The sequence below is a fragment of the Triturus cristatus genome, chromosome 9 (assembly GCF_964204655.1).
Source record: "Triturus cristatus chromosome 9, aTriCri1.1, whole genome shotgun sequence".
NCBI classification, from domain to species: domain Eukaryota; kingdom Metazoa; phylum Chordata; class Amphibia; order Caudata; family Salamandridae; genus Triturus; species Triturus cristatus.
The window spans coordinates 76,660,884-76,688,603 of NC_140592.1; the positions used below are offsets into that span (position 1 = coordinate 76,660,884).

Consider the following 27,720-nt stretch of genomic DNA (forward strand, 5'->3'; position numbering starts at 1 on the left):
GCTTCATAAGCTGGATCGGGCCTACCAATTTGAAGTGGCCTACGCGAAAGGAGTTGGGGCACTTCGTAGATTTAGGCAGACTTGAGAGGGCTATGCTTTGTATATATATATATATATATATATATATATATATATATATATATATACAAATGATATCTCTGGCATCATGTAAAGAGAGGGGTTTCAATTCAGAATCTGCAGGGTTTTTGTTCTTCTTTTTTTAACTATCAAGATGAGGCCAGTCTGTAGCAATATTTCTTGTACCTTTTTATCTTGACTTGTACTTTGTGGGTGATAGTTGGATGTACTCCATAGATTGTTGGTTTTACATCATGTAAAATAGAATATGAATTTGCACTATTTATTGTCTATTTTAATATGAGATTGAGTATTATGTAAGCTTGTCTTTTGTATGTACCTGTATTATTATGTCTGTTATTCATGCTCAATAAAAATAATAAAAAAAAAAAAAGGACACACCCTCTCCTGTGGTAAAGGCGGTTTGTCATTAATAGCTCAGAAATGTCACTTCTAGAAAGTAGGCATTTCTCTGCTCTCAAACTCTTTGTGTGCCTTTTAGTTTGACTACAATCCACACTGGAGGCCTGGGGAGCCCATCTGTGCATTCCCCAGCGACAGCTATAAACATTAGGCATGCAATTGGAATGACAGACCTCTGCCATGTAAGGGCCTAGCTGGATAGATTGAAGGAAGAGGTTCTGACACTGAGCCTCTGGAGCCACATGATGGCCCCACTAAAGATTAGGATTTGCATTCCATGGCCTCATGGCAGACGCAGGACTGAAATTTAGAAGAGACATTCGTGGTTAAGAGGGAAATCCCCTGAATAACCCCTGACTTCAAAGGCGCACTCCAATATATCTTCTTGTGGCATACTTCAACAGGGCAGAGATACACTTGTGGGGACGTGGGACCTAAGAACCTGGAACTACGTGGTGCACACTTCCAGAGGATTCTATTGTGCACAAGCAGAATTACTGCCATTGAAAAGGACTGCGTGATCTTTCTGAATAGTGTCTGGCCTTGACTGACTACCTGCTGCTTTGTGGCACTCTGAAGTATGCTCTCCAAAGGCTGGTTGGCTTGCCCCTGTTTTCTGTTGAGGTCTCAGGGATATGAAAGACCTCCCCAGAGGGACCCACACTGTCTGCTTGTGACACCTGGAGAGCGGTGCCCTCTTAAGTGAGCACATTGTCTGCTGAGTTGAAACTGGTAGCGAGCTGTGAGAGTGGAACTTAGAATTATGCCTGGAGACTGACTTGCCTGGTGCATTGCCCCAAAAGCATTGCCCGCATTTACGGAATGGGTCTCTGCATCATGGAGACCTCAACGAGCATAAGTGTCTTGTTGGTGGTGAACGGATTCACCGGTTGCGGGATCTCACATGACCCGCTTCGGCGATCGTGCCAAATCTCTCTTGTATGATACGCCAACTGCATGCTCATTTGGGGCAGTGTCCGAGTCCCATGGTGCCACCCTCGGAGGTGAGGGCATACCCGTAGCGGTGTTGCATTCTACTTCGTGTGGCACCGCTGAACTTGCGTCTGTGTTTGTGACTGGAATTGCCTGGTGCAACCAGTATCAACGTGCCCCAGGTGTTGTGCCTCATTTCCAGGGAGGTACGGAATTTGCAACTCTTCGTTGTGTGTGACCAGTATCGTCTGGTGCAATCAGGATCAATGCGCACCATGCATTGTGCCTCATTTCCAGGGAGGAATTTGCAACTCTTCACTGTGTGAGACCTGTATTGTTTGGTGTGGCCTGTATCAACGCGCACCAGACATTATGCCTGGAATTACCTGGGTGCGACTTCGATCGACGTGTGTCGGGCGGAGTGCCTCCTTCTGAGAGGCCTCCATGCTACCTGACCCATTCATCCCTTGTTCCTTTTTGGCCTTCCGTGCAGCGGACCAACTGCACTCTCCTCACCAGGGTCCCAACAACATTGTGCAGCCAGATACAGTTGCTCAAATTAGGAGTGACTGACGGAATCAAAGGTACGCTTCTGAGAACAATCAGAAGCGGGTCAAGAGGCTGCGTGACCCCTCCCTGTGATTTACAGAGCTGGACTGGTACAGAAATACCCCTGGTGGACCCCATTTGAGTGACAAATTTTTGCCCTCAGCCCACTTCTGCTCCGCATCCTTTAGGGGAACTCGAGTGGTGGCCACCCCCCCTATTCATCCACTGCCTCCTAATTAGTCCTGCTACCTACCCCCACCTTCTTCACTGGGACCCTGACTAAGTGTGACTTCGGCCATGTACAGCCTAGTGTCCCAGGGGGAGGCCTCGTTATCACCAATCTGTGGGTGTAGGGTAGTCGAGGTGAATTGGAGGGTGGAGTGGGCCACGGGGTCTCTGCAGTGGGTTACTGCTTGACCGGCTGGACGCCAGTTGCACCACATAAGGTTGCTTTGTGCTTATGTGTATGAGCGCGTTCCATATGGACTTGCCTGATATCCGTTGCACCACATATCAGTGCTGAGTGAGTGAGTGTGTGTGTGTGGGAGTGACAGTCTGTGGACTACCTGTGATTGACAGCACAGGCCAGCGGTGCTGCGTTACAAGTTGATTTCTTGCCAGAAAAACACTATGTTTGACATTGGTTGTACCTGTGCGGTCTTGGCCTGCGGTGCTGCTAAAAATTGTTAGAATTCCTTTTATGTGCATATTTCCGATATCGTTGTGACCTGGGGTTCACCCCATAACTGTGTGGTATTGAATTATCAGAATTGCCAGGGTAGCCCTAGGTTTGACAATGTGTTGCACTGCATAAGGGTATTGTGGGGGGGTAGAGTAGGATCTTTCGCAAGTGTGCATACTACTGATGTCATTTAGGCACGGTTGAACCAAGTACGGCTAGTAATATTTCCAAGTACGATTTATGCCCAGAAGTACATGATGTTCATATTGTGTTAATTATTGTGTGAGTTGAATACAAATATTATTTACATACATCACGTGTGAAGTCTCTTTTGTGACGCTCAGTATATTTACTGTCTGAGTTCTGTGCCAATGCTTTAGACATTGCATTTGTGATAAGCCTGTCTGCTCAGTGCCAAACTACGCAAAGGTGAACACCGGTTATTCAGTGAGTGTAATCACCCACCCTGAATGGAGTGGTACATTTTGCCTGGGTATGGCATCGCCTCTGCCAACCAAACCTTGCCAGTTCCAACAAGTTTCTATTAACAAAGAATTGGCATTGTTGACAGACCATAATTTAGAAAGCGTCCCTCCCACTAAAAAAAAAAATATCAAAATACTGATACAATAGCCTTAGAGAATTTGCATGTCTCTGCTCATAGAGTCTCCACAGTACAACACCTAAGACTAGAGTTACTATAGACACACCATGCGTAACTGCCTCTCACACCACTGCTTCATATGTCTGACCCCCTGTCCATCTTTTCTTGAGATCTTTTCTACTTATCAACTTATGCAGCCATCTGCTTCATGCCTCCAAGTTTTTATTCTTACTAAACATATTAACTCCCTTATGCTCTCTGCTTTCTCTGAAGTACCTTTATCTCAATGTCCTTTCTTTGAATGACTCCAGTGTAGCTGGGGGTTTTTAAGGTATTCTGCATTGCTGCTTCTGCTGCACTGAGGCCAAGCGCACAAAGGTTAGTTGCCCATGCTGTGTGTCATGCTATGGTTCACAGGGACTACAGACAGCCCAGGCTCTGTGTAGTGTGTGCTGCATTTTCTGCATTCTCAAGTCGATTCATTTTATCCTGAGCTCTCTAGTTGTACACATGCACTTGGCATTGCAGACTCTCAGGTTGCAGTGTACGTCTTGTGCAATGGTCCCTGCACCAACAACAGCAGCCCCGATTGGACACACTAAGGCTAATGGTCGCCATCTATGCTGTTTTCCCCTGTAGCTTGCAAAGGGCTAACAGCCTAGCTAGAATTGCTGACAGCAACTGGGTAACTATTTTTGACTGCCTAAAGGTAGTAGCTAAGAGATCAAAAAATAAAGTAGCCAGTTATTAGGTTAGCCATGCCCCCAAAACACAAACACCAAAAACACAAACACCCAACACACAGACACACACTCATGTGCACACACATATATTTTCTCTCTCTCTTTCTCTGTCTCTTTCTCCCTTGTCTTCCCACAGCATGAGGATTTGAATGAGTGGCCACACAAGATATTCACCATTTCTAACACCACCTCACTGCAAACGTTGGGGTTTCGTACTAACTGAAAACTCTTCTTCAAACACATCAATAGCATATAATGAGTTGAGGAACCAGAGACAGATGGATGTGTATTATTAGTAGCACAAAACATAGTGCCATATCACATAAGAGGAACGACCTATGAAAACCAGGTGTTCGGGTGGGGTTTGACAATAGAATGAAAAACGTCCTAGCTATAGTTACGGAAAGTTTCAATTCTATTAAGGACTCGGAGGCGATGATTAAGCTTATCTTTTCTTGCTTTATTTCACCAGCAGCCTTTGAAAGTATTAAGCAACAGTAAACTACTTTTCCCATCAGTCCTTAGGAAAACAAAGCAAACAGATCATCCAATCAGATTGGCCCCCGTTCCTTCAACAATCTCTGTCGACTCTCTGTCCTCTACTTTCTTTGTGCAAACACAGGTCATTTCTTTCCGATTCATTCTTGTTTATTAAGTCCGTTCCTAGGTGGGCAAATATTCATGTGAGAGCATAGAATGACGTAGTCTAAATGAAAGTAGGAAAACAACATAATACAACAGCACAGATATGGATAACAGTCATATCCTCAAAAAGCACAACTTCAAACCAGCATTAAATCATGAGCAATACATCCTCAAAATCATAAACCTCATACAATAATCAGAAGGATGGGAACATTGATCGTAATCGATCCTGGCCGGGCTAATCCTCACCTCTGAGTCCTTAACAGAATTGAAACTTTCTGTTGCGATTGCTAGGAAATGATTCATTCTTTGTCAGGACCTCAGGACCTGAGACGAGGATTAGACTAGTTCGAAGCTTCTCCACCACCAGAGATGCCAGATGCCGAACCGGTTTGAAATAGAACTTTTTGAAAGTGGAATCTGAGAACTAGTCCGCTGCATTAAGTATGTCCTCCAGACGAGCACCCAGGGAAAAGGCCTTAGAGGCCATAGCCCCCTTACAGAATGGGCTCCAAAGTGGGAAACATCAATCCCCACTTCCTGCATGGCCCAACAGACCCATCTGGCAATGGCAGGGGAACACACTGCCTTATGTGTTTTATTAAGAGCAATAAGTAACTGATTTTCACCCTGAGGACGAATCTCCTCTGTCATATTTGCATATGCCTTCCATGTGCGAACCACACACAATTTAGGAACTTGTGAAATGGCAGGATAAGACACCGTCCTAGAATTACATTTTAGAGTTTGGCAGATTTGGTACATCCATCACAAATAACAAGATATCCCACCCACCTGATTTCGGGACAGAGACATTAGCTGCTTCTTTTTGGTATTGTAAGTGTTAGCTTGACATAAAGAAATGAGCGACTAAATTCCTAAGAGAGAGAGCACACAAACCAAGGCTGCAGTTGTGAGATGTCAGAAGCTCATAAGAAAATCTCCTGGCCAATGCAGGGGAGAATTTTGAATCTATTTGTTTAGATTAATGAATGTTCCTGATGGAACTGCCATGCATTGATGGAGCGGCCATTGCCCAACAGGTAGGGACAGTTCTATTCCTGCTACCTTCATGAAGTGAAAAGACAGAGGGCAATGAGAAATTACCCAACATGAAGATCAGTCTACTGTATATTTTGAGTTATAGGTGACCAATGTGTTGTAAGACAGGACTCTAAGCATGTTGAATAAACAGACTTGCACATAGTTGAACGTAAATGTCAATAGACTAAGGACCCATGAGAAATAAACATGAAACTATTATGTTAATGATGAAATTGTGGTATATGTCAATTTCCCATCACCCTACCACAATTTGATTTATATTGCACTATTTGTTAAGACAGTATTTCCTCCTCAGAAGACTGGCCCACGAGTGTTACTGCTTTGATCAAGCATTGTTAATGATAAAAAAAAATGGTTTGGGTGTGCTTTACAGGACATGTGAATGTTGTGGGAGTATTTAAACTGAGTACATTTGTTTTAGGTTAATGTGATATATAGGTTCGACCGTGCAACACTATTTTGCATGTGTTTTTGGCATTTCATTTGAATATCTTATAAACCGTTTGACGATATGTATTGTCTGAATGCGTTGATGTACGTAGCTGTTGTGTTATGTTGAAATTTTGCCTATTGTGTCCAATTTAAAAATTCTGAAATTTTTAGAAGGTTTGATTTTATTGACTTCTCAGTGGTTATTGTGAACTTATTTTTCTTTAAATGGCGAAGGAGCTAGAAATTGTGTTGGTGTGGGTATATATTGGGAACCTAGCTAATGAGCTGTGGAGTGCTGTACAGAATATAGGGGATTAGGGAAGGTGTTGGTTCGTGTATGTAAGTGAAGAAGAGTTCAAAACTCTAAACAATACCAACTCACAGAGGACGCTCTGGCCAAGGCTTACTCACGGTGCTTCTAAATTCAGAAACTAAGCCATATCTCTCTTGTTGACACAAAGCATTGAACAAAATAACATTGACATCAGGCATTATCTTAGAAGTTAGTGCATGAAAACAGAGGAAAGATAACAGACAATAATCTACACTCAAACTGCATCTCTCTTGCACAACACATGTTAAGTCAAGAAGTGGTCCTAGTGGGTTTGGAAAGTAAGAACAGGTGGGGTGGGGGCGAAACACGGCAGAGGAGGGAACAGAGCAGCGGGTAGGATAGCCAGTGTACATTGATTTGTATGCAGCCGCGGCCCGTGCAGGTAAGAGCGGTAGGGCCAGGTGGTTGAGGATTTCGACAGATGACAATTAAATAAATAATTAATTTTCCCTCGTGGTCGTCTCTCAAAATCCCTCTCCCCCCCCAACCCGGCCCCACCACAACACTGCTCTCACCTGCATGGGCTGCAGCTGTTTGTATGAGGCTCCCCAGCCATATTAAAGGTTTTTTTCCAACTCCTGTATCCCAGCAATTCTCTTGCAGATTAAGGTGTAGCTAGATTGATGGATGCTGTCCTTGCAGCCCCTGAATTGTAGGGTCTGTGTACTATCCCCTCCTTCCTTCTTTAATTGTTATCTGTGCACCCGCCTATCCATTTTCTAGGGATATGAGGGAATGAAGCATGCGCAGACCCTTGTCATGTGGCTGTCATTCGCGTCCTCTCTTTAAACACCTTATGGTCTAACCGTAGCTCAATTCTCAGCATTTGCGTCTTCTGGAATCTACTGTCCTCCACGTCAACAGCATCTGGCATCTCAAGCCGAGGAAGCCTGCTGTTTTCTGCCAAACTGGTGGTGAAAACTGATCTTCACTTCACCTGCATCCCTCCAAAGTTGAGCAACTTCCATTCCCTGTGGCCCTCAGATATGAGAGCTCTGAAGAGTACAGGTCTGAGACAGAGGCCTTTAAACAAGTGGGGCTTAAACACTCACAGTTGGGCATACATTGGCTCTTAGAGTGGAGTGCACCAGACCGTGAGTTCTAAAGATGAGTAGCATGAAAGGCAAAGTGACTAGCCCTGCACAACCCGATAAATTCTTTAAAAAATCAAGGGAATTTTACTTCTTGGACGATTATTCTCGTTGGAGCGTAGGCCTTCAAACTGCATTGAAGATACCCAGGCAAGTTCCCGTAGAATGACTTATGGATGGGAATCAATGCCTTAATCTTCGCCGTGGCAGCAGAAGAAACGCATTAGCTGTGATGAAATTGTAGAGATACGTTGGAGGAAGAGACAAATTGTGAATTGCTTCAGCCATGGACCTCGCATAACACACAATTTGATTAAAGGCTGGTATTGAATTCTGGCGCAGTCGCGTAGGCGATGCTTCAGAAGGGCTGCGAAGCCTGCACTGTCAAGGCTGATAGATTAGCAATGTCCATTTGTGTGTTTGGAACTGCTTTGATCTGCAAACATTTACAGTGAAATGCGATTACTTCTCATAAAGCGATGAACAGCGTAGCCTGGGAAGTTTCATTGATGCCCTGATGGATGTCTTTTAGATGAAGCCTTTAACTCCATTCAAAACTGTCTGTTTATTTACTTATGTGGACTATATGAAACAAGCCAAAAAGTGATGGAAGGAATGTTTCAATTAATTTCATCCATTGGCGATCGCTCTGGGCCACGTTCCAGTCCATTGTTTTTCGCCCACTATGTCTCTCTATACAGAGACCCACCATATGCAAATCGGTCTTGGTCCGGCTCCAATTGAAATTAGGAGCCAGTGCAGTTCTCTCAAGTCTTGAAACAGTCGTATCTCTGTAGGTTCCGGACCACTCTCGCCTTGGTTTGAAGTCCTTGGCGTCTGTCGCTAAGAAAGTCCTTCATGTATGCATTGCACTTGTCTGGCCTACCACAATGAGACATCTAGCCAGATCTGCATGATGGTTTCTAGGAGTGGCATGAATATCCTGCATCGTGGAGGGTTGTACATTGGCATTTTTCGGTCACCTCATTCAGTTCTCCAGTAAAGTATGAAAGCACGAACCAGTCACTCCCTGACCAGCAGTGAAACACTGCGGGTACAAGAAGTACTCTGATGTGTCCAAACACTAAAGAGGGACTCATTGCTGTTCATCCATAAACGACTTTGAAGCATTTCTAAGGAAAAATAATCAATGTACAAACAAGCCTCATTATGCTAAAATATGGTTGTGTTGAATAACACATGTAGGTGGAGCTTTTGTTCACAGCAATGTGACCGTATGCCAGGGTGTCCATGCACCCAATCCGTCTTCCTTTAGAGAATATATAATTTTGAACATAAGTATGTAAATGGTGGCATATTTATAGCAGGACACCTGTTTGACTATTGCAGGTGCTTTAGAGACCTGCTGCCTGGACGCGAATTGCACAGAGAATGGTGCTGGTGCGGTGGGAGGAGCACCTCACTGGATTGGATATTTTTTTGTGCTTAGTTCTAAACCAAATGAGACCGTGGGCCCGATTTACAAAGGGTAACTTACAATTCCGTGTAAGTTTCTGATTGTTTGCTATTTAGAAATGGATTTACGAGTAGTATCTTTACAAGTGCGGAATCTCCGCCAGGGGCGTAACGCAGGCCCTCGCATTCCCCGCGGTTGGGGGGGCCCAAGCTGCAGGGGGCCCCCTCAGCACGGTAATCAGGCCTAAGCGATCTGGATTAAATCCAGAGTGGGGGTCCCTCTGTGCACATTGCAGGGGGGGGCCTTAAACGTTTGTTACGCTACTGGTCCCCGCACATAAAAAGATCAGTTTTCCTATGCGTGGAGACTCCGCACTCGTAAAGATACTACTCGTAAATCCCTTTGTGAATAGCAGACAATAGTAAACTTACACAAAAGTGTGAGTTAACCTTTGTGAATCAGGCTCTGTGTGTCCAATGATGCACCACCGTTGGTGCCATGAACCGGTGAGTGGAAGCAAGGGCTGAAAATTGTTTGCAGTTCTCTTGAAAACATGGAAGGCTGGTTGCCTGGTCTAAGAGGTCTGTAACTTCAAGAAACAGATTGGTCTAGAAGTTGCTACGGGGCATATTATCAAGCATGAAGTTAAAATTATCGCTGCTTTAGCGGCAGAAAACTGCCGCTAAAGCGGCGATAATGGGCTTGATAATATGCCGCAGAGAATTTCAATAGAAGCCCATGTTGACACCAGAACATGAGCTTCTATGGGAATTCTCAAGGGCATATTATCAAGCCCATTATCGCCGCCTTGACGGCAGTTTTCTGCCGCTAAAGCGGCGATAATTTTAACTCTGTTTCTTGATAATATGCCCCTACTTTCTTTAAGGATGAGCTAATGGTTGCCTAAGTTAGCAGCTGGTACCCCTAGCTGGCAAGACCTTATTCTCCATGGTGCTGCCTTTGCTACCCTTAGTTTCAGAGGAAGAAACAGAAAGTAAACAAGACTTTATGAGATCCGTTTTTTCTGTATTTTGTCTTCTTAACCCTCATCAGTGGAACGGTGGAAGCGGTCACCCTTCCCATCCTATAGGGCGAGTATGACGTCACTTCCACTGCCCCAGCACTTTGGTGATTTGTTATTCATTCTCTCTGGGGCTAAAAGGACCAAGGGACTTAAGGATGAACTCGATTCCATAAACAGCCCCCCTGCCTCAAGCTCTTTCCCCGTAACCTAACAGAAAGAATCTGATATAGTGAATATTAAACATCTCTATTTATTTCCCATTTGAAAATTCATATATTTTCAACTCATTAGATCATATACTGTTACAAAATGTATGAATTGTCTTCTGATACCAGATGCAGCTATTACATTTTGAAACACTGAATCTATTTTTTTCTGGTTTCATCCTGCTCTGTGGTCATCAGACAGCTCCTGTCAGTCTATTGCTGCAGACCAGTGCTTCCAGTTGTCTTGCCATGATAACTTACGCAGAGTGTAGTGGGACTGTCCCCCCTCCATGAAGGCCAGTGGAAAAATGGGATCCCGCCACTTATGCTTTCTCTACCAGACTTACCGCATAATGCATCATCAGATGCATACATGCCGAATTCAACAGACACATGTGATTCACATACATCAACGTTATTAAAGTCATGGCTCAGCAGAGGCAACATTGCACCTGATAATTTATAAAAGTTAACTAGTCACTTTTCAGCTGTTGATAGCTCTAGTCAGGTATCTAAACAGCTGACAGTTTTGCTGAGATGTTGGTGGTAAGTCCAGCCTACGTAAGGCATGCCACCTGTGACCTGCAGCAGGTAACAACAATCTTTGGAGGTAACGCGCACGGAGATCGGAGCGCAAATTAAGATGGCGGCCACCTTCTGCTACGATTGCAGTGGAATGATGGTGCCGACATGATCCACTTGCTAACCTACCTCCTACTGCAGGGTGAGTGCTAGTGGTCATTGCGGCATGCAGCAGGACCAATTATTGTCCACAGCCTTCATTATATACGTCTAGATGACCCCCGCAGTCTGACCGTCTGACCGCATCCAGCACAATCTCGTGCTTTACCAAAATGCAAATGGCAGCTTATTTCGGGTAAAAACTTTACTCAAAACGTCACACAATCCCCCGCTGCTGAGAATTCCCATGCTGTAAGATTGCTGCCCAAAGCGCTTCAACTGCATAGAAGCAGCCCGGTCTTCGGACAGCGGTGAAAAAGATCAAAGCCAGGCTGTCGGAGAAGAGCGCTGAGACACGTACCATGGTAGCAGCTCAGCGTGTGTGTAACAGCTGATGTCCTTCTACGCGGAGGGGGCCAACAGGAATAAAGTGCTCTCGGAAGAATAGATCAGAGGTGAGGGAGTTCCCCTGACTTTAAAATAAACTGTTTCGGGAGGCGATCCGGAGATGCCTTGCCTGACCCTAAAATGGCGGCTATCTCTAACTCATGAGGCCACATCATAGGGGTCTTCCCCTAACTACCCTGAAGAGACAGCAGCAGCTCCAGATTGGTCCCAGGATCTGTCCCACTACCAGCTGGGATAACCACAGCATTGGGGACATGGGGAGACAATCCTTTCATTCTCAGCCTATTTGTTTGAAATAGTAGCAATACTTCAGGCCTCAAGGGAAGTCCTCGTTAGTGTCACAAGCAATCCAAGGGGTATACTAGAGGTCCCCCACCGGACCCTATTATGGCGTCCGTCTCTCCCCATGGCAGCTACAACGCAGAAATACTCTCCTCCTCGGGAGGCATGCGGACACTGACTCCGGCCTCAAGCTGCTCCATTGCACAACAAACACCCCCCCTCGAGCGAAAGTCTAAAATGGGTACCGGCTGTTTTTAAGTCCAAGGTCAGAATCCCTTGCCTGACCCCAAGATGGCTGCCACAGTGTTCTGCTACTCTGAGAAAAAAAACGGACTTCGACCAGAACTCGAACACATTCCCCATCCGGCCTAAATGGCAGCCCCAGCTTCTTCTCTGGTTTGTTAATTACTCCCCCCCTTTTTCTTTTACCTCTATCCTCTAGTGGGGACATGCTCTTCCGCTACTTGACTATGCTAGGGTAGCCTATGTATCTATTCAAAACTGTTTTTCCTGAACGCTGAGACCTGAGCAACATGGCTGATGCCCGGTGCAGCTGTCAGACAGCTATTGAAGAGATTGGCTCTGGTTTACCCCTCGACCGTCACCTACCCAGCCGGACATTTGAGGAAATATGAATTTTATGATCAGTTGTGTCCCCTATCTTAGACCCCAACGGCTCCATGTACAGGCTACAAGTACATGTATGTTCCCTCCAGTTCCAGCTATGAAGACGCAAATACATGTGCGTCCAACGTCAACATGTCCTCTTTCAGATCCGCCATGAATGGGTCGGATATTCCGTTCCTAAGTATGAAAGGCCACCGACTTTATGTGGTTCACTTTCCACGTTTTACAGTTCAGGCGAGTAGGCCCTGAATCCTGTCATCAAGTCTTTTCCTGCCTTTTGCTTCTGAAAGCTCCAGCCTGAGTCTGCATCTGTATCCATGAACTTTGTCCTACTCCCTGCACGGCTAACGGTGCCTGACTCGGCCTGTTGCCTGCCAAAAAACTGTATTTCACCTTCAAGTTATCTGCTCTGCTCCTCATCCAATGCATTCCTGTCTAGTAGTTTAGGTAAACATCCTTCCAGCTACCGAGCAAAGGGCCCGGCCTCACTGCCTTCATGCAAGTAATTCACAGCCCCTGTTACTGTGGAAGATTCATGCCCCCCTCGCATCTCATGTAGACACATAGACGCTTGTACACGCACTAACAGTCAGTATAGAATAGATTCTGTCCGAGAGACCTTTCCTTTTGGATAATACAGTTCCTTAAACACAAGATATTAGATATGATTTGGGATTAGGTTGACCTGACCTCCCAGACTTCTGTCTCCACATGTAGAGCCAAATGTCAAGTCCCCTTCACCCTCTAGTTGCACGTCAATCACACGTCATGCGGCTGCGCGCACATCTCTGCCAAGTATTTCTGCTGACATTGCAGGATTCTCTTATGGATCCACCCACTTGTGACATCATGTTTAATGACGTTTCTAGTATACGCCTATATTTACGCCTCTTTTCATTACGTATGTGTATTCTTATCTGTATTATCAGCTGTTACGCCTCCTGCATCTGTCTTAATGTAAATACTTTTCATATATATATTGTTACTTGTCAATAATGTATTGCCTATCCTTCCTGAACCTTCGTGGTGATGGAATTTGATTGCCATGGTTCGAACCATAATTCCTTTGTAAGGAATAAAGTCCTTTTAGAACCTCTAATACCACGGATTCTGCCTCTTATTTTACTGAGTTATTCTTATTGTATTTTACCGCATCAAAAATAGTACAGGTAATTAAAATATTTACCACATAAATTGGCGCCCGAACAGGGACACTTTCCCATCTCACGCGCCGGAGGTGCGTTGCAGGCCCGGTCTCCTGCCACAGCTGGACGGACAACTACGCGTACCCGCAGGATTTCCTGTATCTCCCTCCGGCCGAGCGGGGGTGACTGAGGCTGCGATCAACACCCAGACGAGGCGGTGAGAAGTGCGAAGTATCCCGACCAGAGCCTAGCTGAGAGAGCAAGATCCGAGGTATACAGAGGCCCACCAGGTTCCGAAGTTCCAAGTCGAGTCGAGTCCAGTCCGGTCCAGTCCAGTTCAGTTCCGAGGCCTTCCGTTCCGTGCTACCCGGTGAGTACCGTTGCCGGGGAGGCGTTTAGACATGCACATTAGTTCGTGCCGGTCAAGACGGGTTTGGGTACACAGATCCGGTCTGCACTGTTTCAGCAGTGTATCTGTACTGTTTAGCAGTATATCTAGTATGTCTTGTATATAATCCAGTATTATCTAGTATTAAGTATTATGTCAGTAACTGGTTTTCTTCTAATCATCATTGTTCGTTAAATGTTAAATGTTAAATGTTTTAATATGTTTTAAAAATTGTGGTATGAATGAGTGTTCATTATTATGTTTATCGTATTTAATTGTGTTCAAGTCCAGGTATTAAGAGTAAGAATCAAGTAGCAAGGTTTAAAGATGCCGCTCTTTTCAAAATTAAGACAGATCAAAACTAGAAAGGGGGTACTCGAAGAAGCCGTTCCCATTCCACCTAGGGACACTCCAGGGTACTTTATGTACCACAAACATGGCCTAGATGCCGTATTATATCTTGATTTATGGGTGGACTACACCAAGGATTTAGCGGAGAGTCAGAGATGGCCCGCAGCTGGGACATGGGATGCTGATTGCATCATGAGAGTAGAAGAAGTATTATGGAAAAAGAAAGCCAGACAGTCACAGAAAGATGCCATTGAATTATGGCGTAAAGAATCGCATAGGCGCACAGAGAAAGCGCTCAGACAAGAAGAGAAAAGTAGGGAGAATTCAAATAAAGCCCGAGAAAGTATATTAATTGAGGAAGGTACCCGAGTAAAAACAGAACAAATAGACAGACAAAGAAACACTCTTATGAATGGTATGTATCCTCTTCTGGCCGAGGGTTTACCTAAGGCTACCCCGGAAATACCGAAAGACTTGACACCTCCATTACTCCCGATTAAAGCACATCCCAAGACCGCTAAAGATATTTTCCTTTCCTCCTATTTAGACGATGTAGCTCCCGAATATGTTAATGCTCCACCACACACACCGCCTGTCGATGGTGCTCAACGCCAAGATCATCCGCCTATACCTCCGCAACAACAAACTCCTACGCACATTCCAATAGGCCCATCTGTTTCTACTGCTTTTCCTGCATCTACAGTTTCTACCTTACATCCAACAAATCCTTTCGTGCCCAGCACCTCAGACGGTGCTACAGGAGGTACTACAGAAATTTTTGCCACGCCACCGCGAGGAAATAAATTATCTTTCAGAGATTTAGCATACCAACGTACACCCCAACTAGCAACTTCCGACATGTTCAAGGAACATCTAGTGGATTGTAGATATGATCCAGTGCCCGGTAAAAATGACAGAATGCTGCTGTCATCACTACGTATACGACGAGCTTCAATATATTTAACGACGCTACCAGGAATGATGGCACATTTAGACAATATATATCATTTTGTCCAATCAGGGCGAGGCCCTGAAAGTATTGACGAAGCCATGGAATACCAGAAAGTAGATATACAGAGACAACTGTTACGCTTCTTCATAAACTGCGTGATCAGAAATAGAGATCGGCCTGGGGTAGATAAGGATGAAATGCAAGTACTTACCCGATGGGGTCAGAATATATCAGAAGGAAAACATGATAAACAGAAGTGTATAGTAGTTATGTGCCGAAAGATCCGCAAAGAAGTAGAACGGATACATAAAGAAAGATTAGAGGCAGACAAAACTGAATCAGAGGGAGAGGAGGAGGAAGAATCAGAAATGCCCACAGGACAATTAGAAACGATGGCTTATGTAGGTAAGGGAAGATCTTTTAATAATACCAGATGCTTTAATGATCAAATACGTCCGGTACGTCCAGAATGTAACAGAAATCTTCAAACAGTTATGCCAAATTCAAGGTCCCCTGAACACTTATTTCAGGCTACTGATAAAATACTTTGAGAACGAATGGGGTACCATATGCTCGATTCTATGGATGAGCAAGAATTAGCAAGGTCAGCAGTACAATGGGCTGACAGTCCCGGAAAATACAGTGATGATGCGCTGGCACACACGTTTTTGAATCTTAACCCAGACGAACAGCGATTAGCTGGTATATACATGATTCAACACCTCCTTATATTATATAAAAACCAACACTCCGATCCTGGACCCCTCCCAGAAATACTGATAGAATTACTCACGAATAAATGGAGAGGTTCAGGTACTGATTTAATTAAAGAAATTCTAGAATATCGGAACCAGTACATTGTTTTCGTATACCCAGAACATGTCTCAGTTCCCACTATGGGAAGAAAAATGTATCACATAGATAGACAAAATCCCTTACGCGAAGTGCACCCAATTAAAGGAGATGACAATAATTTTAAACGCGTGTTTGTGTACACGCCCATAACTAAAATTGAATTATTAGAAATGAAGAAAGTAGTACCTAGCCATGACAAAGACCCAGCAGGTTTCCACCGTGAGATAAAAGACATGTTACTCATGGGAGAATATACCTACCCTGACATTATGAAAATATTAAAAGTATTAATGCCTGCCGGTATTTACGAGAAACTCAAAGAAAAGGAATGGGAGGTGGGAGACCAAAAGATAGATTGGACAGCATTAGAAAACGAAGAAAAGGCCCGAGCTGCAGGTTCAGGGCTTGGGGAAAAGACTACAGCATTACCAGGATTACTAGTGCAAGTACTGCCACGTTTATTAACTACGAAAAAGGAAGATTGGGGTGCAATTTCAGCCTGTAAACAAAAACAAGATGAAGACACTAGTGATTTTTATTCTCGATTTGAAAAATGTTTTGGTATTAATAGTGGTATAAAAGCAAATAGCGAGTCGTATCCACATCTGTTTGTGACAAAATTAGTTGAAAATTCCCTGCCCCAAGTTAAGAATAGAGTATTGAAATTCGAGAGTACCTGGCAAGGTAACACCCCGTCACAGATGTTACAAATGTTACAATATCACCACAATAGAATTAGAGAGGAACAAGAACATGAGCAAAGACGTATGAAGGACACAAAAATGAAAATGCTCGTTGCTCAGTTGATACCAGCAGACGGTCATAGAAAGGGTACGACCCAGTCCAGTGATTCAGCGGGTCCTGTAAAAGGGACATGCAACTACTGTAAACAGCCAGGTCATTATATACACGATTGTGCAGTTCTGAAACATAATATCTCTACGGGTAAAACCAAGGAGAGGCCACGTCCACCTAGACAGGATCAGATCCAACCACAAGTACCTCAGAATGTACAGCCTATGCCAGCTTCACAACAGACCGTGGTGGTATCACAGCCACAGCCTATTGCTACAGCACAAAACACGACACAACAGATGTACCAGTATGCACAAAATGACTATCCCGATTATCAGCGATACACATGAAACAGCCTAGAGAGGGAGGTTGGCTTACCCCTTATTGAGGTTCCTGTAGATCAGGAAGGTCCTTATGTACATAGTGAAATATTAGGGAAAGACAGAAAGTTTTTACTTGATACAGGGGCAAGCAGAACAACTATAAGTCACGACGAGGTTCCAGGGGCACCCCTCTCAGGCTCACAGAATATTTCCCTTGGATTCTCAGGAAAGCCTATTATTAATGAAGTATCACTACCTCTTCCACTTACGGTTGGTCCATTGACACGAACTACAGATTTATTGCTTACTAAATCCTGTCCAGAAAACTTGTTAGGTATAAAAACACTGAAAGCTCTAGGAGCTATAATATGTTGTTCTCCGGAAGGAGTACGATTATTTTTACGTGACTTTAAAGGTCACTACGTGTCCAGAGACATGGATCACCGGTTACAGAATTTACCGACACATTTATGGGCACAAGGCCCCACTGATGTAGGTTGTATGCACATTACACCATATCGAGTCACACTTAAAACAGGAGTGGTATTACCACGAATACGACAATACAAGTTACCTCCAGATGCTGTAGTGGCTTTGCTGCAAATCATTGACGAGCTCATTGCACAAGGAGTGGTTGTGGAAACCGACTCCAATATATGTAATTCTCCGATCATTCCAATTCTTAAACGAACGGATCCAAAAGCACCTCCAGTTTATCGATTAGTTATTGATCTGCGCGAATTAAATAAATGTATTGTACCACAATATCCCGTGGTCCCAGATATCTCTTCATTACTAACCGCCATAGATTCAGAAGCCACGTTCTTTACTGTAATTGACCTCAAGAACGCCTTCTTTAGCGTCCCAATCGATCCGGAAAGCCAATATTTGTTCGGATTTAGTTTAAACGGACGAAGCTTTAAATTCGCACGCGCACCTCAAGGATTCACAGAAAGCCCCAGCATCTATAGCCAAGCACTGAAAAGACAACTTGACAGTATCCACATGCCTGTTAACACTGCCCTGCTTCAGTATGTCGATGATCTGCTGATCACCGCCCGAAGCGAATATGAATGTGAAAAAGCATCACTGACAGTTTTACAATTTCTAGCCAACAAGGGGCACAAAGTGTCCCCTTCTAAGCTGCAATTCTGTGTCCAGCAAGTTGTGTACCTTGGGTACTTGCTGTCCAAGGGGGGAAGACAGCTCACACCTGACCGCATCCAGTTAATTGTTAGCATGCCGCCACCCAAGACACAAAAGGAGGTGCGGGCTTTTATAGGCCTCACTTCGTACTGTAGGCAGTGGATTCCCCAATACGCATTTCTAGCAAAACCACTCATTCAGTTGACAACCCAGGAGGCAGCGACATCGACTGTCCTCCCTTGGACTCAAGAACATACACAAGCTTTTGAAGACTTAAAGAAAGCCTTATGTCAAGCACCTGTTTTAGCGACACCATGTTATAGTAAGCCTTTTACACTTTTCGTTACAGAACGTGAAGGTACTGCCTTGTCAGTACTCACTCAGGAACAAGCAGGATCACACAAACCATGTGCTTATTTTTCTAGTACGTTAGATTCCGTAGCTCAGGCTCTTCCTGCGTGCCTGAAATCAGTGGCAGCGACAGCTTTAGCAATCAGACAAAGCGATGCCATAGTATTAGGACATAAATTGACAGTACAAGTACCACACGCAGTAGAGGTTCTCTTGAACCGAACACAAACACAACACTTGACTATAGCAAGACTGACGGGTTATGAATTGACGCTGTTCCAGCCACACATAGAAATCAGACGTTGTAGTACATTAAATCCTGCCACACTTTTGCCAGTAAGTGGAACAGACCCATTAGCACATGATTGTATTGAAGTCATTACTATCACGACGAAACCCAGACAAGACTTGACAGATATTCCATTACTAGATCCAGACCTGACATTGTATGTAGATCGTTCATGCATGAGAACAAGTACAGGAGAGTTAGTGGCCGCTTATGCAGTCACAACAGACACTGAAGTCATTGAAACAAATTGTATAGATACCTTGTCAGCTCAAGCAGCAGAGCTCATCGCTCTGACACAAGCCTGTATTCAAGCCAAACATAAGAAAGTTAACATATACACAGATTCACGTTATGCATTCGGAGTTGTACATGACTTCGGCGTGCTTTGGCGAGAGAGGGGTTATTTAACTTCTCACGGTGCCCACATTCAACACGGACCCCTCATTCAAGCTCTATTAGATGCAATACATCTGCCTACTGCGATATCTATCATGAAGTGCAAGGCCCATACAAAGGTTACCGATATCATTTCTCAGGGTAACGACCTAGCTGACAGAACAGCTAAACAGACTGCTCAGAATCAGACTCATACAACTGACACGACAAAGACAATAGTTCCGATACTAACACATTGCATGACAGTTAAGGATCCCGCTCTTGATGTAATTGACATACAGACACATGCTACACCAGAGGAAATCAAGAAATGGACTGAACTAGGAGGGATCCAAACAGATCAAGGATGGATGACGAAGGGAAAATCTATATGGTTTCTCCCCGACTCCATGGTTCAAGTCATCATTAACACAATACATAGTCCAGCGCACCTAGGAGAAAAAGCTATGCTAGATAGCATTCAACACATTTGGTTCAACAAACACTTGCGAGCAGCAGCTAAACAAAAAGTACGTACCTGTATGATATGTTGTCAGTTTAATCCAGGTAAAAGCATTCCCGTAGAGCAAGGTGGATTTCAACCTCCCGATCACCCTTTTGAAGTCCTCCAGATGGATTATATCCAGATGGAACGTTGTCGAGGATTCAAATATGTTCTCGTAGTTGTCTGTGCTCTTTCCCGTTGGACAGAGGCATATCCCGTCTCAGATTACACTGCCCCGACTACTGCCAAACAGTTAGTTCGAGAATTCTTCCCACGGTATGGTTTGCCCCGTATCGTGTACTCAGATAACGGTCAGCCGTTCTCATCCGAGCTAATGAAACACGTTTCACTCTTATTAGGCTATCAATGGAAATTTCACTGTGTCCGGCATCCCGAGGCAGCAGGTCTCGTGGAACGCCATAATCAAACTCTGAAAATTAGATTGTCCAAAGTATGTAGAGAAAAAGGTGTCGACTGGATAGTAGCTTTACCAGTTGCGCTCTTTTACATGAGAATGGTAGCACATTCTCGAACAGGGCTATCCCCGTATGAGGTGATCTTCGGTAGACCACCAAATATGTGGGGGACGCCTATACCTCGTAAAATCACTGATGTTGATTGTAATATGCTGACAAATTACCTGGCTTCCTTGATGTCTGCACTACAATCTTGTCGTTCACAGGTAGCTGCAGCTTTTCCCGATAACACTGAGGTGAAGCCCCATGACGTGGTTCCGGGGGACCTCGTGCTTGTGAGGAATTTCGACAGGAGGAGCCAACTGGAGCCTCGCTGGCAGTCGCCTAAACTCGTCTTATTGACCACAAGGACAGCCGTGAAGATTGAGGGACGTAAAGGATGGTTGCACTCGAGCCATATCAAAAAATTTCATGGACTAACAGCTGACGTGAACTTTCAGCCCTGCATTCCCTCACAGACTGATTCAAAACTTCCCCTGGTTGAAAAAACAGAGAGTGAAAAATATAAACTAAAACTAAGGTCTAGCAAGTCAGACAATTTGATTGTTTAAGTCCTCTCCAAGGTGAATCGGTTGAATTTGTCTCTGACATGTATCCTCTAGACCGAAATAGAGAGAGAAATAGACAGAAACAGCTTAAAAAACATGCGTACTGTAAATCACTTCGTAGTCACTGCATAGTGACATTATTAATTATGTTCTTTCTAAGTCTTCTGCTTATTATTACCAGTGTATTGCTACATATGTATTACCCTATTTCAAAGCGTGCTTTCAATGCTAATGCTGAACATTCTTTTAGCGAATTACCCCCGCATGAGTTGTCCTATAGATTTGCGCTGCGCAACAACACTTTCATTAGTATGTTACATCATTCCCATCAGACCAGCAATGCTACAAATTGTTGGATATGTGGCCGACTCCCTCCCTATCAAAACTACAAGGGAGTTCTGCCTCTTTTTCCGTATCCATTCACACACAATGGCTCCTGTGGAGCATGGTTTAGTTTGATCAATTCCCTAGATTCAAATTCAGTAGTTTATCAAGACAACTGGGTATGGGGAAACCTGAACTTAGTTTTGCTTAAAGTCTGCTACCCTAACGAGGAGGGACTTCCCAAAAGGACAGGAACTGATCTAGAAAATGAAGTATATGGATTAGGTAATTTTACCATTAATCTCATGATTCTGAATGTTGAATCCGAAGCTACACTAGTCTTGCCTGCTATGTCAGTATTTCCAGTTAAAGGTGAATTATGTGTAAGAAAGTATGGTTCAATACACATGGGTCATAGTAAATGTACTACTGTGATCGAATTCAGTGATCAAAGCAAGTCGACATTTAGAGCTTCTCGTCATTCCTACTTCATATGTGGCCAGACAGCATATATACGCTTACCTCTAGATTGGGATGGTACCTGTTACATTGCATTCCTTCTGCCACCTGTTTTCCTAGCCCCTCCTGATTATCATAGGAATACCCATCTAGTACACAATAGACCCCAAAGGGATATCCCGATTGTCGACTACACTGAAACGGCATGGGAACAATACACAGATTTCAACAAAGGTTTCTTTCCCTACATAGGTGTTGTCACTAATAGTAAGCTGATACGTAGATTAACCAGAACCCTTGAAGCAGTAGTGAATGAAACTACCTCTGCCCTTGGCAACTTAACAGAGGAGCAGTCTGCGATGCGGATTGTTGTTCTCCAAAATCGTCTTGTCCTTGACGTCATCCTGGCCGATAGGGGCGGAGCTTGTAGGGTCATCGGATCAAGTTGCTGTGTTTTCATACCAGAAAACGCGCCGTCAGTATATAAAGCCATAACTCGCCTTCATAAAATTGTAAGCCAGATACACCAGAGTTCAGACACCTGGACTTGGTCCGGTTGGTTCTGGAGCGTGTTGTCAGCCTGGGGATGGAAAGTCCTATCCTTCCTAGGTATTGGCTTTCTCATACTATTCAGTTGCTGCCTGTGTCTACAATGTGGACCAGCGATTTGCGGCCTGTGTGCCACATCGTGTATTCCACGTTCAAGTTTTCATTCCAAATCCCGGAAGAAGAAAGAAGAACAGATGATGTTATATGAACAGATTGATGGATTGATGAAGATCGATATTTCATGAAGGGTCCGTAGGGGACAAGGAGGGAATGAGGAAATATGAATTTTATGATCAGTTGTGTCCCCTATCTTAGACCCCAACGGCTCCATGTACAGGCTACAAGTACATGTATGTTCCCTCCAGTTCCAGCTATGAAGACGCAAATACATGTGCGTCCAACGTCAACATGTCCTCTTTCAGATTCGCCATGAATGGGTCGGATATTCCGTTCCTAAGTATGAAAGGCCACCGACTTTATGTGGTTCACTTTCCACGTTTTACAGTTCAGGCGAGTAGGCCCTGAATCCTGTCATCAAGTCTTTTCCTGCCTTTTGCTTCTGAAAGCTCCAGCCTGAGTCTGCATCTGTATCCATGAACTTTGTCCTACTCCCTGCACGGCTAACGGTGCCTGACTCGGCCTGTTGCCTGCCAAAAAACTGTATTTCACCTTCAAGTTATCTGCTCTGCTCCTCATCCAATGCATTCCTGTCTATTAGTTTAGGTAAACATCCTTCCAGCTACCGAGCAAAGGGCCCGGCCTCACTGCCTTCATGCAAGTAATTCACAGCCCCTGTTACTGTGGAAGATTCATGCCCCCCTCGCATCTCATGTAGACACATAGACGCTTGTACACGCACTAACAGTCAGTATAGAATAGATTCTGTCCGAGAGACCTTTCCTTTTGGATAATACAGTTCCTTAAACACAAGATATTAGATATGATTTGGGATTAGGTTGACCTGACCTCCCAGACTTCTGTCTCCACATGTAGAGCCAAATGTCAAGTCCCCTTCACCCTCTAGTTGCACGTCAATCACACGTCATGCGGCTGCGCGCACATCTCTGCCAAGTATTTCTGCTGACATTGCAGGATTCTCTTATGGATCCACCCACTTGTGACATCATGTTTAATGACGTTTCTAGTATACGCCTATATTTACGCCTCTTTTCATTACGTATGTGTATTCTTATCTGTATTATCAGCTGTTACGCCTCCTTCATCTGTCTTAATGTAAATACTTTTCATATATATATTGTTACTTGTCAATAATGTATTGCCTATCCTTCCTGAACCTTCGTGGTGATGGAATTTGATTGCCATGGTTCGAACCATAATTCCTTTGTAAGGAATAAAGTCCTTTTAGAACCTCTAATACCACGGATTCTGCCTCTTATTTTACTGAGTTATTCTTATTGTATTTTACCGCATCAAAAATAGTACAGGTAATTAAAATATTTACCACACATTGGGCACAGTTCTTCCTTCCTCCCCTCCTTTCCTACGAATTCTCTCAACTTTGTTTTTTGTTTATTGTACTTTACTACGCTATTGTAACTGATGTAACTTGTAACGCAATGTTCCTCTGGTAAAGCGCTCTGATACCTCCGGGTCTAGCCAGCGCTATTTAAAACTTTTTAGATGTTCCTTGTAATGTTCCTCTGGTAAAGCGCTTTGATACCTCCGGGTCTAGCCAGCGCTATATACAACTTTTTAGATGTTCCTTGTAATGCAACAATCCTCTGGTAAAGCGCTCTGATACCTCCGGGTCTAGCCAGCGCTATATAAACTTCTCAAATCAAATCAACTAAAAAGTGGTTTTCCTGAACGCTGAGACCTGAGCAACATGGCTGATGCCCGGTGGAGCTGCTAGACAGCTATTGAGGAGATTGGCCCTGGTTTCCCCCTCAACCGTCACCTACCCAGCCGGACATTGGGCACAGTTCCTCCTCGTCTCCCCGCTATGACTCCTTCCTCCCCTCCCTCCTACGAATTCTCTCAACATTGTTTTCGTGTACTGTACCTTACTATGCTCTTGTAACTGATGTAACTTTTAACGCAACAATCCTAAATGTAAAGCGCTCTGATACCCTCTTCGGTCAAGTTCGCGCTATATAAAACTTTATAAATAAAATGAAAATAAATAAATAAAGAAATCTGAAATATTTAAATGTGATTGAAACACAATGGAAAGCACGATAGCTTCTTTGTCGTGAAAATCGTTTGGTTCACTAGTCACACAAATTTGTGTTTAGAAGACAGGCCCTTTTCTCAAACAAGTTATTTCAAGATGGCACTCAGAGCTTAGAACAATTCTAAACATATTGGGCATGGTTCATAAAGACTGTTTTATAAGTTGGTTTGATTTACTCTAGTAGTACTCCTGCCTTATTCGTGAATTTCGTAAGTAAATCAGCAGTGCTCTTGGCTTACCCCTATAGTGTGAACAACAGATAAATGAAACTGAAAACATAGCAGGGATGTTTCCAATAAGTGAGGCATACCTTTTGCTAAAAGAATCGTGTAGTGTATGCTTGATTCTTTTCTGTGCACCTCTGTGTATATTGTATACAGTTTATGTTACAGAAGGAGGTATAAATGACAGCGATAAATAAAATGTTGCTCTTCTGTTTCTGTGCAAGAGGAAAGTAAGGTACTGTTCCAATAGACTCTGTTCAATGTGTACATTTCTCATTTTTAAGGAAAAAATGTATGTTGTTTTATAATCACACTCAGGGGGACTTTGTCCGCCTGCCATACCCCCGGTCCCGCACCTACAATTAGGATGCGCCCGCCACACTGGCGGATGCATCCCGCATTTGTAACATTGCCCGCTGCAATGCCACAAAAGCAAGTTGTGCCTTTCAACGCACAACGTGACAGGCACCGCGCAGTGCCTGCCACGTTGTACATTGAAATGCAGGGGGGTACCCCCCATGTGCACCCCCCAGAATCCCTGGGGGCCCGCTATGGGCCCCCAATGTTGAAGACCGCATGCCTTTCCGCCACGGAAAGGCATGTCCCCGCCTGCATTCTAATATGGATGGCGGTGTCTACCAGACACTGCCACCATATTAACAGCTTTTCCACCCGGTAGGCAATCAGGCGGATTGCCTACCGGCGGAAAACCGGCAGGCGGTCTTTCCGACCACCGGGGTCCCCCCCCGCCCCCCATAGTAATATAGCGGGGAGAGAATGGCATGCAGGCAGGAAAGAATGTTGGGTGGATCGCCACTGCCATGCGGGCGGTGGCGATCCGCCCGACATTCTAATGAGCCTATCAGTTTCTTTTAGCATTTGTGTATTAAAACAGCTGGATAAAAATGCCACCAATTGTGTTGCATAATTCTCTTTAAATCGCATTAAATTCTGTATATTTTCCTATTTGTAAAATGGCTGCATAATTTAATCAACAATTCCCCCATAATTTAGTCCTGCACTGCGACATAATTCCTGATTCTGGGCCCATTTTTTAGCGCTTTCCTGAATTTTAATTTGTCTCTATGTAAAGTTTGGATCAAGCAGTTGAATTAATTTGTGCATTCTAGGTTTTGCATTTCTAAATTAGGCTATGCAATTTCCCTTTTTAGATAATTTCATTATCAAAAAAAACTCTACCAGTTCGTGCACAATGTTCTCTAGAACCCAACAGGTGCAAAGTGCAATAGAGAGATAAAAAGTAGGCAGCAGCTAGAACAATGATAAAATTCATAGTTTGAATTCATATTTCCAAAATTGAATTTTTTGGGAAAACCAGTACTTGGGCAAACCAGCAAATACTTTAGGTTGGTCTGAGATTTTTATGGCGGATATTCAAGCATAGTGTCAGTCCATTAATACTACACCTTTGGTGAACCATATAGGGCACCCATGATGCGCATCGCTTCCTGAAGTATGACGTGCACGGCCCTTTGATGGAGGACCCACCTCTCCTTGTTGGAAAGAACGGTGTCACACCTGGTATGGCTTTGGTAAGTCCTTGTTTGTTTTGATTAGAGTTTTGATTAGAGAAGTCCTTTAGTCTTACCCTCTATTTTAATTTTTTTTTTATTGATTTATATTTCAAAACAATACAGAACAGAGCTAAGGACACACTCACAAGCACTATGGTAATGCCTGCAATTAATCAGGAAGCCAGAGTCTACATCTGTGACAGGTGTGCAGATATACTGGTCACAACCAACCAATGTGCATTATTCAAATCATGACCCCCTTGTACAGATCCTTTTAATTATGGAAAGATATTAATGTGAGCAGGATTCACCGGGCCCGATTCACAGAACTAACTTAAGACAAAATCCTAAACTTACTACTTTTGGTGTTCACAGAAGTTAGGATTTTGTCTAAAGTTTGTCTTAAGACAAACTTAAGACAGACTTAAGACAGACTTAAGACAAACTTAAGACAGACTTAAGACAGGCTTAAAACATTGTGACAGACTTACGACTTGTGAATTGGCCCCTCCATTCTTATAACCATGAGGTTTATATTGTCTAAAATGGTAATAATCTGCATGTTGTTTTATATTATTTAATTATGTACTTTTATGATCTTGTTATAAACCGAATAAAGATTACACTACTACAACTGGTCACAGCCAAGCAACCCAGAAACACCGTAAAGGTAGCAGCAGCATCAGACAATTCCAGTAGAATAGTTCCATCATGGATTCAATATTTTTGCAAAGACAACAGTATTATGAAAATATCCATTGCCGTCTGCTTCCATTTTTATTGAAACCAGAGTACAAAGGTGGCTAACAGTTTGGGTTCGAGATAGTACTGTAGAGGAGAGATCTGGAGGGGGCAGAGTGAAAGAAGCATGAAGCGTGAGGGCAGTGAGGATGAGAACTAGGGAAAAATGGGGCAAGAGTTTGTCATGAGGATGCTAAGTTGTGCTTGGCAAGCAGGCAAAGATCTGGGGGAAAGCTCCCCTGTCCCCATCGAAAGAAACCAAAGCCATAGCATGAAACAAGATGGAAATAGGACGGAGGCAAATCAATTTAAAAAATATATATATATTTGAGTGCGAGTAGCGAGGATAGGGTGCTTTGGATGGTTTTCCCTGCAAAAGAAAGAAGTTACATCCAAAACCAATATGGCAAAGGGGAAATATCATTGTACTACTGAACATCGACACCAACAATATTGTGGTACAAGAATATTGAGGACGCAAAATTGAAGGACAAAATATTGAAAAGCAAGTGCATGTAGGGAGGTATAGATTTACTATTCCCACCTCCAGATCTGCGTATCTTGCATAGGTGCATATATTGGAAGTTAGGTATAGAAAATCTAGACTTACCTGTGGATGTGTTTTTCTCAATATTTTGTCCTCAATCTTCTGTCCTACCGATATTGTGGGTTCGATATTCAGAGTGCACACCCGTAAATGCACACCTAGGGAAAACTGGTTTGATCAACATAGTGAATGCCTTTTGACGAAAAAAATTAGGGTTGGGTGGAATGCATGGCATTCGACTCCGCAAAGCTCTGCGGAATTACATAAAAACTCTACGAGATTCCGCGGAGTTCCGCCAACACGTGGGAGTATGCACGTTACACTCCTCACTCTGTGATTTAGTGCCTTCCCTGCTGAAAAATGAGCACGAAATGCACCATGCAGTGCGCCAGAAGGCACAGCTACTCCAGTTTATTTTACTGCC

The 27,720-nt window shown here is 43.8% G+C and overlaps 1 protein-coding gene and 1 long non-coding RNA gene across 2 annotated transcripts in view; one reads left to right on the forward strand and one right to left on the reverse strand.

Moving 5' to 3' along the window:
- The window catches only part of FAM194C (family with sequence similarity 149 member C), a 269,174-nt gene that overhangs the window by 207,406 nt on the left and 34,048 nt on the right, over positions 1-27,720 (forward strand). Inside the window, exon 13 of the mRNA XM_085624449.1 lies at positions 25,919-26,026. Coding sequence (XP_085480575.1) covers positions 25,919-26,026 — 108 coding nt within the window. The remainder of the gene's footprint in view (positions 1-25,918; positions 26,027-27,720) is intronic.
- LOC146797429 (uncharacterized) overlaps positions 1-27,720 on the reverse strand; it is a 60,127-nt gene that overhangs the window by 11,974 nt on the left and 20,433 nt on the right. The window lies entirely within an intron of this gene.